Source organism: Asterias amurensis, chromosome 13, assembly GCF_032118995.1.
Source record: "Asterias amurensis chromosome 13, ASM3211899v1".
NCBI classification, from domain to species: Eukaryota; Metazoa; Echinodermata; class Asteroidea; order Forcipulatida; family Asteriidae; genus Asterias; species Asterias amurensis.
In genome coordinates this window covers 19,886,979-19,905,192 of record NC_092660.1, presented here as the reverse complement: position 1 = coordinate 19,905,192, position 18,214 = coordinate 19,886,979, and the positions used below count along the sequence as shown (strand labels likewise).

The window sequence follows — 18,214 nt, the reverse complement described above, 5'->3', positions numbered from 1 at the left end:
TCAAGGTGCCAATCCAAAACAATAAACTCAATGGATGTGCCAACACAACTCAACAGAAATGTACACATGGTGTTACTGCAAACCTCATCTAAATATACACCCAACATGCAAAGTTTCAATTCCTACTTAGAAGTAATGCTGTACAGTGAGTGAGAAAAACTTCCACAATATTTTGCATGTTTTCCAATTTCACTGCTGAAAAAGATTAACACAAATTTCTTGCAGACAGAGCCACAAGGCTGACCCATATCCATGTCCTTTTCACTGGAAGGAAATGTCTGTCATCTTGGCTCAACCATGGACAGTTCAACCATGGATGGTTCACCACTTCAACATGGCTTAATTTTTTTTACACCAGACCCCAGGCTTGAGGCCAGTAGTTTGAGTGTCTGGCTAGTAAACACAGGACTGGACAAACCTGCTGGACAAATCTCAGAACCTTGGGTTTTTCAATATGGTGTTCTAATGTGGACTTTGAGTCTGATACTGAAGAGATACTCATTAAAAACAAATGAGATACAGCTCTTATCTTGTCTCAGTGCTTGTTCTCATGTTCAAGTAAACAGTTAAAGGCACTGGACACTATTGGTAATTGTCAAAGACCAGTCTTCTCACTTGGTGTATCCCATCAATAGCATAAAATAACAAGCCTGTGAAAATTTGAGCTCAATTGGTCGTCAATATTGCGAGAAAACGATGAAAGAAAAAAAGCCCTTGTTGGACGAATTTGTGTGCTTTCAGAAAGGAATAAAAGACTTCTAGCTAGAAGTCTTTTAATATTTTTAGTGAGAAATGACCTCTTTCTCAAAAAACTACAAAACTTCAGAGGGAGTTGTTTCCCACAATGTTTTATACTATCGACAGCTCTTCAATGCTCGTTACCAAGTCAGTTTTTAAGTTAATATTTTAGTAATTACCAAACGTGTACCTTCCCTTTAAATGTATTCATGTGTATATTTTTCTCATTTTTATTCTGGTGTAAAAGACCATTCTGGTCAAGTAAACATTCAGCAACAAGCAGCATGGTTTTATGGATTTTAACCCCACAAATTCCTTTATGATTTACCTGTGTACATGATGTACATGTATGGTTTATACCACTAATTGTACATTTACAAAGTGCAAACATCATGTACTGAATGCTGTCAAACAAGTAACGTAACTGTATTTTTTAAAATACAATGTGAAACTATATATTGTACACTATGATAGTGTAGTACAACGTCATTGTACAAACCTACGTTTGTACATAACAAGTCAAGAAAGCAAAACTTTTACTTGTTGAGTAAAAAAAACACTTACTGCTAAAAAGTACAGTCAGATCAACCCCCTAATCCACAAATCCAAGCAAACATTTCTGACAAACTACTTCCATCAACCACTGCCATTGCGTGTGACCTGCACAAAGAGCATCAACAAACTGGCAGCTAGCTAAGGGAAACTAGCCAAAGGGCATTACGTCAGGTGTAATTCACTACAAAGGCCATCAAGACCAAATCAGGATTCTTTAGGCTTATAGAGGCAGGATACAAGTCCAGAAAAGTCACTCCACGTCTCCGGGCGAGGATGTATCCATCAATACAATAACAAAAATATCGCAATTAAATTTCATAGACTCAGTGTACGCTTTCATATTTTTCGCAGCTCGGAGGGACCTTCTGGTAGGAGAGGGGGGGGGGGGGGGGTTGAGGTAATATAATACATCAGCATAAAGCAATGTATTCTTTGCGATCAGATACAACACTGTGAAAATAGCACTTAATCTCAGGCTGTGAATAGAAACAGGGTAGAGACCTTCAGGAAATCTTAAGGTCAGGAGGCTGCCTTTATGTTATTGAAACCACATTTTGTTTATATCACAAGGCTCTGCAAAGGGTTTTGTTACAACTTCAAGAGTAAAGGGTAGTGCTGGTTTTTACAGTCCCCCCCTACCTCACAACTAAAGGTGCCTGAAGCTTGGTTTGCATTAAGTGGCTTTAAAATACAGCATACTTGATGTTCACCAACATTACAAGTGTTTAAAGTCAATCAATCAAACATGGTTTACACTACGGCATTCTCCCTTAACAGTGGTCTGCACGTCCAATGCTGACTTCCCACATTTCAGTTTGTTCACAACTTTGAACTTTCACAAAAGTAATTTGAAGTCAAGTCGTGTGTTAGTACAGTGTACCAATAGAAATTGCAATAGTAGAAATCCACCCTAAATAGAAATTCAGAAAATTGGGCCCAATGTAATGGACCTATAATCCCGGCCATATCTCGTTGGGTCCCCCTGCTCCCTTTCGATGCATGGTCTTCTTCTGCGTTCCAGTCAACATTGAGCGGGGACGGGAGATAATGTTTTATTGTCAGGGGGAAGTGGTCAAGGAATGGTTATTGTACCGTTCGGAATGTGTGCCCCAAGCATTTTGGCCAGGATTGTAGAGCTTTTGTGAACACCGTGAAGGGCCCGACAAACTTATACAACTTCCAAGTATTGGTAAGATATAATGTACACATTATGCATTCTTACTGTTATGTAATACTGTAGACACCACTTTGTCATGTATTTGCTTAGACCATGCTTAGACTGCCCCTAAACCAGATCTACAACACACCCCTAGTACGTAGGAGAAACTGTCACATGTTGAATTATGTACGTCCCCTCCTCTCCCAAATTTCTAAGAAAGCTAGAATCTGAAGAAGTTGCATGTCTGCAAGCCCAGTCTATGTACAGTATGTGAAAGCTTTTAAAGACACTGGACACTATTGGTAATTGTCAAAGATCAGTCTTCTCACTTGGTATCTCAACATATGCATAAAATAACAAACCTGTGAAAATTTGAGTTGGAAGATAACAATGAAAAGAAAAAAAATCTTGTCACACGAAGTTGTGTGCGTTAAAATGGTTGATTTCGAGACCTCAAATTCTAAATCTGAGGTCTCAAAATCAAATTCGTGGAAAATCTTCTCTTTTTTTCGCGAAAACTATGTTACTTCAGAGGGAGACGTTTCTCACAATGTTTTATACATCAACCTCTCCCCATTACTGGTCACCAAGAAAGGTTTTATGCTAGTACTTATTTTGAGTAATTACCAAAAGTGTCCACTGTCTTTAAAGCAGCTTCCGGTCTTGTACAACATAGAAAGACTTCAACAACCAGATTGTGGGCGATTGTGAAGCACCAAAGTCCCAATTGAAGAGATCTGTTTTTGTGTCCCCATTGAGTGTTGACTTGCGCCAGTAGTCTAGGGATTGTGTTGAGCTGGATAGGAATGCAGTTTGTGCATTACAATGGTGTCGTCTTCCACAGAGGAATGACTAAAAGGGCAGTGTATCTACAGACTAGCAGACAAGTTATGTATAGGAACTCCGTCTACACACTGAGTTGGGAATGCCATATTTAACCAAATGAATCCTACAGGCTGTAGTGTTCATTCCCAATTAAACACTTAGAGAAGTTTTCATTTCAACATGTTCAATGAAACCAGCATTTTTACATAAAGCGCTATAAACATTAGGCTACACTCTAGGCAAGGTCAGTTGATGGTTGCAACCACAATACATACATATAAGGCATTTGTATAGCGCCACTACGTCAAGAACGCAGCAATCTTCAGCAAGAGCGCAGAATACAATCTTCTGTATTTTAATATTCAGTAGGCCCAGAACCACCAACACCACACAGAGAACGTTTCCTCTGTTGCCCTATAGCTAGTATGTTATTGAAGGACGCCTTGGTGCCCCATTAAACTGCAATTTGCAATTTAAAAAAAAACACACACGGCAAGTTCTCAATTGGCCAAAGTTTCACTGCTTTTAAGTACAAACAAAAGCTTTTAAACAAACCAAATATTTCTTACAAGAGTTCATGTAAGGTTACTGTCCAAAATATCATGTCACATACAACATACTGCTAATCTTTGTTAAAGCAGACTTTCTGGTATGTTACAAAATAAAAATATTCAACAGCCAACTCGAAGTAGAAGACGAGCAGAGTATACTGTTCGGAACCTCAATGCCACACCGGATCTTCTCAGAGCCAACACTCCTCCGTTAATTTAAAAGAGATTTTACCCACGGTTGTACTAGGCCTTTTCAATTCACAGGGGCAATGAAGGCAATTGCCTCCATGTCCCCGGGCATTGCCTTGATGCCCTTAAAATGCTCCAGTAGAAATGTACAATTTTCTCACATAGGGTGCCCTTTACCAAAGAGAAAATGCCTTAGTGCCCTTGCCCTTTCAAAAACGAAGAATACTGGCCTGTTGTACCCAACACCAACAAGTCATTGTTTCAGTCATTTTTTTTTTTTTTTTTTTTTTTCATACCATGCAAAGCCACACCACCAACTAAAAAGCAGTTGGAAACAAGATCACAACATGTGTTCACAAAAAAAGTCAATCACAGAGCACAACTTAAATGTTTGACACTTAAAATTACTTGACAGTCCATGAATGGCAAATATCGATGCACCACTGACTGACAGATGTATATATGACACGATTCTCCGAGAACATTTCTACTTACCACAACCTACAGTATGGCCATGTGCTGCCGCCACAAACCACAAAATCTTAAATCCAAACGTGAAGTGACCCAAATCCTAATATTACAGGTTTAATCCTTTCCGAACCCTGGGCCTCACTGACAAAACTTCAATGCGGGCTCAACAAACTTTCAATCCAACCAGGAATGCGTGGACGTCCCATGAACCACATCCTTGGTGGTTTTGTGGTGGTGGTTTTTTTTCTTCAGTATGCTCCACTCCTTCAACAGAGCTTACTCTATTGTTACGCACATGCATGGATGATCCTAAAAGGTACGCCTACCCTGCCATACACAAAAGGCGTTTGCACTCCATGTGTAAAAGTCACTTGATATGTTGAAAAGACTCTCGCTGTTTATTTTCCAGGGAGGTCTTTGGACTCTGCAGTATTACGATGTTGATGGAAGAAAGACAACGTTTATTTGGTTTGATTCTCGAGCTGGGGTCGCCCAGTGGAGGTGTTTGTGTCCTTAAAACACTAGATAAACATTGCAATGGTAGTCCACACCTCTGTGCAGTAAACAGTAATACAATACCAGGGTCATGTTGTTAGGGTTGATAAATACCCAAGGGCATATAAGTTACATTGTTTCTGACTGGAGGTGAATTCAAGCGCATTTGCGTGTACGAATATGTAGTGCTGGATCTCTGCTAACTGACTTAGGGGGGGGGGGGGGGGGAGGGGGGGGAGAGAGATGGATATGATTTGGGGTGGACCCAGCCCCTACACAGCACCCAAACCCTCTCTCTGGTCTGGTTATGAAAACTGAGGGAAGTCAGAGAATAATATCACCTAGCCAACCATATAAAAATATGGTGGGATGGGACGACATCTTGTAAAATTGACATGGTTTGTTTGTATTTTGACATGGAAATTGGAAGAGCAAACTTGAACTTTCACAGAAGTAACTATCTGAAGGTCAATTGGTGTGTTTATGTATTTAAAGCTGATTTAATCGGCAATGCTAATAGACCGTCCAAAAATTGGGCCAATTCAATAGACACTGATTGGGTAAATACTTTTGCATAAACTAGACAGCAAGCTTTATCTGAAGCAAGATGTATAATATTTTATTTCTAAAAATATAGCCCACACAGTAGCTAGATCAAGGCATTTTATAGAACATTATTATCCCCGGTGTAAGCCTAATGAACATGTTGTAAAGCATCTCCATGTACAACCCAAGAAGCTACAACAGAACCAACGTTGCTGCTGCTGCTGGAAAATCAAGAGCCAAAGTTTTCCACCTACCTGGATTTCAATAATGGATGATGCTCTAAATACCTGTCTACTGAATAAACACGGGCTATAAACAGCTTCTAGTATGATACTGGAAGTGTGGGGGCATGGCAGTATGATCAACTTATTCTGGATGAATGACTTGATGTCTTATTTGTTTAAGTGTAGAACAAAATACAACGTGCATGGATGCACAATACATGCCTTCCTACCAGTAGCTAGAAAGAATATGATAGCAAAAATACAGTGTGGACAATTTATGAAATTCTTCATGCTCAGTTGATTGCAACCAAACACAAAACCACAAATATGTAGATCTTTTTTATTGGTTCTGATATAACTGATCAGGCTCAGACAGAGGTCAAAATAAAAATACAGTGAAAAGAAATTCAGTGTTACACCCAAGAAAAGCACTCTATTTTGGAAGCTCAGCAGTTCATGTATGTTACAATTTGTTAATGTATTGTTCGTATCTATTTATATACATGTACTAGTTTAGGGTACACTATGCCAAAACCGCAGCCAACCATACCAGAAAACACCGAGGGGCAGGGAACCCTCAATTTTCACTTAATGTTTTAAAAGCATAAAATAAAGTAATGGACAAGTGACAAAGACCAGTGGGGTTAAAAGCTAACTGGTCCCGCTAGCTAGTCACTGAAAAAGAATAATATTTCGGTTTTATCCTTACTCAGTACTCTCTGGAAAAAAAAATCCATCACATAACTCGGGTGGGATTCGAACCAACAACTTTGTAATTCTAGAGCAGTGTCATATACAATGGTTTTCTTTTTTTACCAACTACCACCGAGATTGCTCGATAGTTAGAGGTAGTTCAAATGAGAAATCGTTCACTGACCGACCCAGTAAGTTCACAAAGACCTAAGTCATTTTTGAAAATGGTGGAGAGTGGGTTGACGTTGATGCAAACCATAAAAATGAAAATCGTAATAATTGCAGAAAACTCACAAACTGTGACCAAAACTCATCCATCCAAGCCAGCCTTGAATTCCAGGAATGTCCAACTCCAATAAAAATAACCAGTTGAACCCAACAGCAAAACAGCACACCCCAGCAAACAGATAAATTAAATCCAACAATGGAAACAGACAACCTTACACAGACGAGATATTTTATACTGTACTTTTGATTCAAAACGTCCCCGTATACAAAATAAACAGCGACAACAGAAATACAAAATATCTGCAAACCAAAGTGAAACAGAAATCACTTTCAGGTAATCCTTTTAGGAGATTAATCTTTTTTTATGAACAGGGCAATTGGTAGCATGTTATCCTCCACAAAATTACACACTGTGACACATTGAATGCTGCCCTCTACTGACAAACTGCAGCAATTTATAACAAGGCTATTCCCCTTGTATTTCCCAAACTATGTAGAGGGGAGAAACATTGAGGTAGACTTCTCAAAAATCAAAGTATGCAATTTGAAAACACTATTTATAATGTGCCCAATGTGATAAATTTAGTCATATGTCAAGATATAGACCTGGAATTACACGAAGGCCACAGAGTCAATGGTCTTTGTTGCCCTTACAAAAGTTTTCTATACATTTTTAGATTTTCCAGTGGAAGTAACCTTTGCAAAAATAAAAATGGCCTTGCTCTCTCAAAGATGAAAATCCAGGTCTGAAAATATCATCATCAGGTGACTAACTACCTTCCCAACGTCAGGTGGTAATTAACCAGTTCGCAAAAAAAAAACTCAAGCAATTTACAGCATCAGTCTTTCCCAAAACTGCCATTCAAGTGGCAATATGTGTTTGGCAAGCAACAAGCCACGTGTGGTCTAGGTGTTGTGGCGGAGTGGGCATACACAGGCAACTGATTCACAGAGTTCCTGTGGCCATGATCACACAGGTAATGGGAAAAGGATTCTTAAACCCGTGGCAATCTGGTTAACCATAAAATCCAAAATAGAAATGCTAAGTTTAGAACAATTCCATATGCTGTAGAGGAGTTCGATTTTATGCCAGCCTTCCTGAATGTCATAGCAGCTTGAGCCCATGACATAATGTGGGTTTCCGTAGCTTCAACGTAATGCACTAAAACACATCCAGAAACACAACCATTGCTTTAAAATAACCCCCCTTCCATTCTTCACAGTATATCAGATGTTTAAGAAGACTGCAAACACAAGCCTGGATTTTGATCTTAAAAAGGGCAAAGCCATTTTCATTTTTGGGCCCATCCTCTCCCCAAAAATAAATAAAACGTTTAATAACACTGCAAACTCAGGTCTGGCGTGTCATCTTTGAAAAATGCCATTTTCATTTTGCAAAGGGCACTTCCACTGAAAAATCTTAAAGTCTATGGGAAACCTCTAGAGGCACCAAGGCCAGTACCAGGGGCAACGGAAGCAATGGCCTCCATTGTCTCTGTGACATTCCATGCCTGAAAACACTGCCAGACAGCCTGGAGAGTACACACCTTCTTTTCGTGGGAGATCTCTCTCATATCCAGGGCTGCCATCGGCGACACCTCTCCCCAAGGAACTCTCAGCCATCGTGATTGGAAACTTCCCAGCGATGCTCTCTCAGTTACATCCTAAAAATGCGACATCTGTAGAAAAGAAAGTAAGATAGAAAAGAAAATTAAGAATTTGAAAGTATTTGTGACATTGTCTGCTTTGATAATGGAGAGCACAGTGTTGACTTTACCTCGTTCCCCAAGTTTCAGAACCATGAGATTTAAGATTAAAAGACAGTGGACACTGTTAGTAATTGTCAAAGACCAGTCTTCTCACTTGCTGTATCTCAACATATGCATAAAATAACAAACCTGTGAAAATTTCAGCTCAATCGGTCATCGAAGTTGCGAGATAACAATGAAAGAAGAAAAAACACCCTTGTCACACTAAGTTGTGTGCTTTCTAAATCTGTGGTCTCGAAATCAAATTCCTGGAAAATTACTTCTTTCTAGAAAACTACTTTACTTCAGAGGGAGCCGCTTCTCACAATGTTTTATACTATAAACCTCTCCCCATTCGTTGTAAAATTATTTTAAGTAATTACCAATAGTGTCCACTGCCTTTAATACACAGCACAGTTTGAAGGAGAGTACAAATACATGTAATTGGTTTATTGCAAGAACGTTGCTTCACGTGCAGCTAGAAAAGTGTCAGGTTTTGGGACAGATTGGCGCCACAACAATTTCCTTCCTCACAAATACCTCGGCCATTGATTCAGGTTTTCAGGCCAGATCACACATCACAGTTAATAGAAAGTGACATGAGTATATGGATGCATTTAGTACTTAGCCAATAGCTGCTTGTGGTCCGAAAGACTACTTAACTGAAACAGTAAGTTACTTGTGTTAAATGACACTGCAGTTCTGGAATCACACAGCACACAGAGGCAATGGCCTATGTTGCTCTTGTCTTGGACTTGGTGCCCCTTCAAAGGTTTCCCATAGACCATGAAGACTTGAGAAAAAAATCCAATAAAAATGCCTTCTGCGAAAGATTATCGGAGGGCCTTGTGGTCATGGGTCACACAAGGCAACATTTAGTACAGGCAACTTGGAGACAACCAACTGCAGTGCATGCTACAGGACCACTTTGGTAGCACAGGAGGACTTTTTCAATCAATGTCTTAAGATCCAGAAGAATGGAATCTCTTCTTCTTGGATATTGCCTGGAACTGGTTGCTTGTAAATTCAATTGACAAGCAACCAGTTCCAGGCAATTTGCCTTGGATAACATTACCCTAAGGGACAACCATAACATTTAGAGCATGAATGTGTTTGGAGGAGGGGTTACTCCAGGGGTTTTTCGCCCATGGTACAACCTTCACGGCACGGAATCCATGGGTAAACTATGCACATCCCAGTTGCCCATATTAGGTTCCCTGGAGCTAAGGAAGGATACAGGAGGCAATAAATTAGCCTCCGTTTCTATCAAGGGCTCGCACAGGCAACGCACAATTACTGCGTATTACCACATTAATCACAGCATGTGGACCCTCACATCTCTAGCAGGTGAGTTCCAGCATCTATTTTTAGGACGTCGTGTTCAAATGTCAAAAAATATTTGACACTCCCTGACACGGGCCGATGGTTGTCGGTTGAGAGGAAAACCTTGTTTATTATTTTCCCCAACAATCCTACAAAAAATCCTGTTCTCTTCTTGCGTCTAGATGATATGGTGTAATTGATGCACGCAAAACTCATTAGCAAAATGGATGAGTTTCTCAAACACTGTTAATCAGTGGCTAGCAACCCTTACATGGTGGAAACATGCTATTATACTTACTTATTTAGCTTATGTACATAATTCGATTACAAAATTATAATTATAGTGTCACCTCTTAACTGATAGAGAGTAAATTCACTAAAAGCCTGTTGCGTAAATCCCCATTACCTTGTTATCTAAATTGGTGCTGCTCAGAATTAATTGAAAGAGCAAATAAAGTTTCAAAAAGTGTACAGAAGCTTGACATTCATTTTGGTTTGAAAAAAAAATTAAAAAATTACTAGAGCGGGAATTGAACCAATGACCATACGGTTGAATGTGCCAGCACTTCAACAACTAAGCTATCTAGCAATATGTTTGAGTCTCCCTATTTTGTCCGAATGTTTTTGGTCAATATCTGTGTGTTGTGTAACCTGTACAAGAACCCAGAGTGAACTTACAGTCAAGAGAAGGGGGTTGCCACGGTGCTCCTGGTATTGGCAACATATTGCCACAGCACCTTGTAAACCAAACTACATAGTGCTCTCTTACAGAATTGTCTATTAGTTCAAAAGCGTAGGCCTAACTCAACATATCTTGCAAGACAAATATTGTAGTGCTTTTTAAAAAACATAGTGTTTAGCGTGTTACATGTATGTCTCATGATGAATAAAATAAGCTACATACAGTACCCTGCTAAAACTATGAAAACTAAAAAGCCTAGTGTCCCTGTGACATCTCAGGTGTTGTCACCTAACAGGAAAGGATTTATCCAAAAGAGGAAGTTGAATTATACCTGATATTAGATTTAATCCCTTCCCGCCCCATACATTCTAGACCATTGGAGTCCCGACTGTATTAAAACAGGAAATTGCCACAGAAAGACAGAAGTTTAGGTGTGAACACCCAATTAAGAATAAACCTATAGATCGGATGTAAGAACATTTTAAAGGGAAGCCTCAGTTGATGGGTCCCTGCAAACATCCATGGTGCAACAAACAGCTAGAGCATTTGGAAATGTTGCTGTATGGGTTCAATAAAACCATTGCCCTTAATTTTTGTATTCTGGCAAGAAGGATCAGTAAGCTTGTAATTTCACTCATCTGATGGCATTTTCACTTGCCAGTCTTTCAAACAGGGATGCTTTTCAACACTGAATTAGCCAGCCAGACCACTTGGATTCAATAAAACCACATAGTTTCCTCTTAAAGGCAGTGGACACTATTGGTAGTTACTCAAAATAATTATCATCATAAAACCTTTCTTGATTACGAGTAATGGGGAGAGGTTGATAGTATAAAACATTGTGAGAAACGGCTCCCTCTGAAGTGACGTAGTTTTCAAGAAAGAAGTAATTTTCCACGAATTTGATTTCGAGACCTCAAGTTTAGAATTTGAGGTCTCGAAATCAAGCACCAGAAAGCACACAACTTCATGTGAAAAGGGTGTTTTTTCTTTCATTATTATCTCGCAACTTCGACGACCGATTGAGCTCAAATTTTCACAGGTTTGTTATTTAATGCATATGTTGGGATACACCAACTGTGAATACTAGTCTTTGACAGTTACCAATAGTGTCCACTGTCTTTAACTTTTAAAAGGCAAGCAGGAACAGTTAGCTTGTCATTTCACTAGTCGAGCCTTTCAAATGAAATAGGGATGCTTTTAAACACTGGACCAGCCAGCAAGACTGGAAAGAATTCTGATTGGTCCAAAGGTGTTTTAACAGGCATTTGGCGGACAGACAACTGTTAATAATGAAGAACGCTGAAACAGCATTTGATCCAGGAAGGTGGGGCTCCATAAAGCAGACTTTATTAATTATAATAAAGTTGTATTTGGAAAGAAAATGTGTTACCGTGTAAATGCTTATGTGGGGATTGTTTCCTAAGCCCAACTGGACAATTGTTAGTACTTTAGTAATAATATGAATGGGCTTATCTCCCCATTACAGCAAGTAATATGGTCTGTAAATAAGTTACTCACTACCTGCAAGTAATCCATTCACTAGACATTGGAATTTGTAATTGTTCTTGTTTTTTTGCACTGCCGGAGAACAACCAAGGGGAATATTTTTATTGGAGCAAGCGCCATGAGCACTTTTTTGTAGATACCGGCGCTATAGCAGACGTCATTATTATTATTATTTATCTATTGAACTTTAAAACGAGCCACATCAGACCCTCTGACTTTAAATACGTGTGCCTGACAGCACACTAGTGCCGGACAGCACACTAGTGCCCGACAGCACACTAGTGCCCGACAGCACACTAGTGCCCGACAGCACACTAGTGCCCGACAGCACACTAGTGCCCGACAGCACACTAGTGCCCGACAGCACACTAGTGCCCGACAGCACACTAGTGCCCGACAGCACACTAGTGCCCGACAGCACACTAGTGCCCGACAGCACACTAGTCCAACCCTTACAGCAATGTGCATTATTCATCATGGAATTGATCTCATCCATTTAATGTGTTACAATAGAACCAATCAACACAAAAGGGCTACCATTTCCTCTCCAGCAATTAGGTAACAATAGAGGGGTTCTTCAGATTAGGGATTCCTGAATAGTTCAGTGACCTTGGTCATATCCAAAGAGGAAACCAGGCACTTTAAAAAGTCTGCTGGAGAAAGTTTTAAAAAGGCAACATAGCTAAGATGCTTAGATCAAGAGCTGGGAAATGAAGGCAATAGACCTCAGTTGTTATTATACACAAAACAGATTCAATGTTAACACATTTTTTGTGGCTTCTGATACTTTAAGAAAAGTTGCAACCATTGGAAACCTGAGCAGTGTGGGCAGTTGTATGATTTCTCAAAGGCACCCCGAACAAAGGCAAACCCTGTATGCTTCATAAGGGCAAAGGCACCAAGGCATTTTCCCCTTGGTAAAGGGCACTCTAAAAGGAAATTGTAAATTTCTATTGTCCAGAGCATTTCAAGGGCACCAAGGCAAATGCAACGGCACCAAGGAAATGACCAGAGAGAGGCATAGAAGCAATTTCCGTGAAGTATAAGGTCACACAAAAACTGACAACATAAACCCAAGATCCTTCTGCCTATACTGTATCATGAGAAAACAGAATTAGCTGTCGCAAACAACTTACCAACCAAAAGGACTGGTATGAATGCAAAATAATAGTGGCCTGGCGTTTCAACCCTAGTAGTAGAGTCTTTCTTGAAGGCTAAATGACAACACAAACAAACATGAACAGGAAACTATAAAGTGTAACTGTATCATGGCGAATGTTCACAGGGCCCATGCTACGCAACCGAACACAAAAACATTCATGGCACCCGATATCATCTTTAAGAATAATAATGATTACACACACGCAATGCAGACTATGTAAACGGCGGTCCATATGGCATCACACCGGAGGCGGCATGAAGCACGCTGATGATGATGGAACTACGGCGGAAGGAAACGGAACTGACTCCATCTTATTTATTCTTTCAATCTTAATTCAGTGAGTGACTGTGCAGATAATGAGGCCATCTTAGATTGGTGGCCGAGACGCAACATTTTGTAGGTGTGTGAAGAGTTGAGGTTTCTATTAATTTAATTTGGACAGGTATTGTGCAGGGCTGTAGTAGTGTGAATCTCAAATATGTTCGTTTTATTTGGTGTGATTTAGCAAATGAATGCAATTTAATTCCGGTGCACTCAACTCAAATTAATTCTACATTTATTGGGGTGTTTCCAGGCCTAATTTACAGGCCTGTCATTCAAGATTTTCAGCCAGTGCGTATATATAATAATAATAACACTTGATGAAATGCCATATTTTAAATATATTTACAAATATTCAGTAGTTTGGAACTTAACAAAACATGGAAATCTACAAGTTACAACACAACATGCCAGAGTTGTTGTTTTTGCTCTTGGTGGTTTCGGTTGTTTTTTTTTTTAATTTTATTTTCTTTGGGGGGGGGGGGAGTAACTTGCCTCTGCTTGTACTGTTATAATTGCTTTCCTATAAGGTTATACCACAGAACCACAGAACCCAATTACTGATATAATACCTTTGAAATTGCTGCTATAATACTTTTGAAATTGCTACTATTGAGGCATGGGAAGTAAGTGTCACCCTTGACTGAGTTAGTTCCTTTGATCTTGTTGTGACCACCAACATTTAATTTTGCCACAATCTAAATCTGTGATCTCCACCTAAAGTAGGAAGTGTGTGATTGCTCCAATTTAAACCATGGAGGTCAATAGTACACCCTCCAGTTCCTGACCACAAAAACCACACAACACAGTAGCTGGAATGAGATCAACAAGTCAATGAGGGCGCTCAAACCACAACTGCCAAACAATTCTATTAAAGGAAGTAATGAATTCATTTATTTGATTTAAAAACATCCAACAGCACAATTAGCGCCAATAACAGGATGTATAGGAAATGAGAAGAAAATAATGCTCAGTTTAAGATGTGAGAGCAAAACCCCAAATGGGGAAAACTCACGCAATCTCAGGTTGCTAATGAAAACCCAATTCACATGCAAGGTTCCGGTCTGTGATTCAATTGGTCCACAGATAAAGGCAGGGAAAGAAACCACAGAGCCAGTTTTAGATGTGGGAGGAAAGCCCCCAAATAAAGAAAACTCGAGCAATCAGATAGGGACTGAAAACCGTCACACATGCAAGGTTCCAGTCTATGGTTCAAACCAGGGTCTACAGAGTAATAAAAGCAGGGAAAGAAACCACTGAGTTAACCTGTATCCCTTGTTCAAATATTGGATAATTATTTTCTTTTGACACATTCATTCCCACTCGATGTTGCAGAATATTAAAATGCTTTTTGTGGCGCAAATCCAGAAGTGCTTAAAAAAAACTTCCTCTTGTTGAGATTGTTTCTCCACCACTATAGTTAATTTTATTATTATTATTTTTAGGCTGGATAACCAAGGATGCAATTTTTAATTTTATTCACTGTTGTGTAACCAAGAAGCCTCAATGCTGAACCTGTAGACAAGGGTGCCAGCAATGAACGAGAAACACTCTTTCTGCGATAAGTGTTCTGAGTTCTTCTTTGAACCTACTGCTGTAAATGGAAGAACTTGAATACACTGTACTACCATTAGAACTCTTTACCACAAGTTAAAATGCTACACCACAAAGCAGAGTTACACGTTCTACAATACCAAACGCCTATCATGCCTTTAATTTTAATAATCACAGTGGCCCAGTACTCAACCGTTCGAAACCTACACATAAACCATTCATAAACCAACACAGAGTGTAATATTAATGTGATGAAAGTGTGCAAATTATACAAAGGGTGCAAGACACAAAGACATCATGGGCAGAGCCTGTGCAATCGGACGGAGAACCATACCCAGTCGGCCATGAGCTGTCAATTCAGCATATGATATGCTGTCAAACACAGAGTACAAATTGAATTCTATAATTTGAAAGGAATTTAGGCAATAAATTGTGTACCCTACATCTATGAGCAGAGGAAAGGAAAACCCAAGTTAATTGGAATACCACAGATAAATGTACTACATTATGAAAGTGCCCTAAGAACAAAAATGCCTGCCTCAAAAAGGGAACGCAGAAAACTTGCATTTAACCCTTGCTCTACGATTTAAAAAAAAAAATGTACTTGGGCATGTTCAGTCAAGTCTGGAGAAGCACAAGAACCAGTGGTAAACTCATATCACTTTCCTAAAATAGGTGGATTAGGAGGATACTTGTGAATAATATAACATTCCTAGATATTTCTCAAAACCATTGAAAATATTCAATTTTTTGTGTGTCTAGTATTGGTGGAGAGTATCCATTTTATATTTGTGAGTTATATTTTCCCCAGCAAACCACACCATTGTGCTACACTAATGTGAGCAACGCTATCATCAGGATCCTTTCCAAGGCGCCATAAATACCGGAGATGCCAGCATAATCAATAAAAGCTACAAGCAACTGAAACAGAATCTGTTTTCCAGTCGTAAATTATTCTGATCACCATGTGAAGCCCTAAACACCTAAAAAAAAAAACCACTACAAAACTTACCCGTTTCTATGGATGATCTCTGTATACAAACAGTCCACTATATCCTTTATCTGAGTAAATATCCTTATGACATCTGAACACACGCTGTAGTATTTTCCCCAACTGAGAACAATCAACGCTTATAAATCCTATAGAATGAAGACTCTTCAGTATCCAGCAACACTGTCCTTACACAGCTTGGTATCTGAACACACAATGAAGACTACCTACAGCCAGTGGCCACTGATAATCAGACAAGCTAGAGCACTCCCACTATGGGATGTTACACATGCCCAGGCACTCAGCTATAATGAACCATGAGAGGCCACAGATCCCATTCATAAGTCTCTTTGGCTCCTCCCACACTGTCACTGACTAACCAATCATGGTTCTGTAATCCTTCACAAAGCACTGCTTCATGAATATACATGAACCTCACTACTCTGCGATAAGTATTGACTTCTGTTGCAGATAGGATACAAATGTGTACATTGCTTTACAAATCCCAGGAAACCGATTGCTAGTACACTGTTTTGATGATCATGAATGCGCCACATCAGTATAGACTCAGAAAATGTTCTCAGACTTTACAAGTGTAACAACTATCTGAAGGGTTTTCTACATAATCTAGATGCAATAAAATAAAATTAGCTGTTGCAATTTCAACTGCTTTACCAACCAAAAGGACCAATTGATATAAATGCAAAACAATTCTCAATCTTACATAACATTGCAAGATGCTGTTGACAGAACTATATTTGAATCTGATTCTACACTGATCCCTTTTTTTAAATCCATAAATGTAGATACCATATACAATAAACTTAATCTGTAAAAATTTCACTTAAAAAGGTGGTAGCATTTTTGAGATATTGCCAAAAATATCCATATTGATTGTTTCCATAAACGCATTTCTAAGAAGTGGAATGATTCCCAAAAAGCTTTTAACACAGGTCTCTGATTAACTTTCAAAATTAAGCGTCCAATCCTTGCATAATAGTCCATCCTGTCCCTCAATCAACAACTCTCCCCATTTCTCTTAATGAGTCCTTAAATCTCCCAATTTAGCCATCTCTGAAGCGTACCCCTCCCAAGAACCAAACAAAGATGACAGGCTACGTACTGTCTGATAATCAACCAGCCAGCCAGAAATCCTAGCCACAGTTTAGCCCGGTAGACAGACCGGAATCCTCCAACGGGCCAAGTCTGCGACTCAGAGATTTTAATGCCCGGTAAAGCCTCGTCCTAAGAAACGATCATGTCAGTAAAGCGTACCCCTTCCCCCCTTCAAACTTGACCATGAGAAATGAGGCCTTGGGAAAATTTGATTAGGAAGTCATGTGCCATGGGGACAGGACACTGTTACCCACAATCCAGCGGCATCGAGGCATCAGGGGTCCTTGTCTACACACGTCCATCCTTTTTCCATTGGTCTGCTACTTTGCACCGAGTGGTACAAGGAAGAAATGTCCCCGATCCAAGTCAGATTCACGGACGTCAAACTTATTAGCATTTTTTCCTGAGTTCACACTTAAAAGTGAAAATTTTTACTCAGTTTACTGTATCAACATTCTTACATTGATAACAGTGAGTGAACATAAAGAAATACTCACTACTGTCTTCCATAGACTTAGAAGATGATCATAGCCTTTCTTTAAGAAACATATGCAAAAGCAAAGTCAAAATAAGTTTTTCTCGCTGAGATAAGACCAATTCAGGCAGTGATTTGAGGTACACAAAAATAACATGAGAATGGCTGTGGGCTTGTCATGGGTGTATAGCTTCTGCAGCATTATTATGGCGCATCTTCTTCTCAGTTTTTATGCCATTGCTCACTACATGGCGCCTTTAAACTTGTTTGTGCCAACGACTGATACAGTATCGATTCTCACCAAGGGAATAATAGTAACCAATTACGCAAGATTGGGATTACCAGACCGTGCTTTTTTTAATAAGTTAAGCACATGACTCTGTAGACATTGCTGTAAACACATAGATTGGATTATGGTTCAAGGGAAGTTTCACAATTTGTTTTGCTAAAAAATACTTTCCATTTTGATTCTCAGTTTCATTTTCATTCTTACATTTGAAACTTAAAAACAACTTAAAACATTTATGCTCTACTGACTTAAACATGAGTCTGATGCGCTTGTCACAGAAAAGAATAATTTGTAAAACTGGAACTACATTTAGGTCATGTCATCTGTTGACTTTAGTACGCCACTTCAAAAGTTTTCCAACTAGACTTTA

General features: G+C 39.3%; 1 protein-coding gene across 4 annotated transcripts in view; it reads right to left on the bottom strand.

The window, feature by feature from the left end:
* Positions 1-18,214, bottom strand: part of LOC139946454 (uncharacterized) — a 123,345-nt gene that overhangs the window by 24,526 nt on the left and 80,605 nt on the right. For 3 of the 4 annotated variants that reach the window (XM_071944113.1, XM_071944117.1, XM_071944116.1), the window contains one exon: positions 8,222-8,353. In XM_071944113.1, coding sequence (XP_071800214.1) covers positions 8,222-8,297 — 76 coding nt within the window. In that variant the 5' untranslated portion in view covers positions 8,298-8,353. Of the gene's footprint in view, positions 1-8,221; positions 8,354-15,985; positions 16,253-18,214 lie in introns of those variants that run through there. The other variant, XM_071944114.1, reaches the window with a different exon arrangement.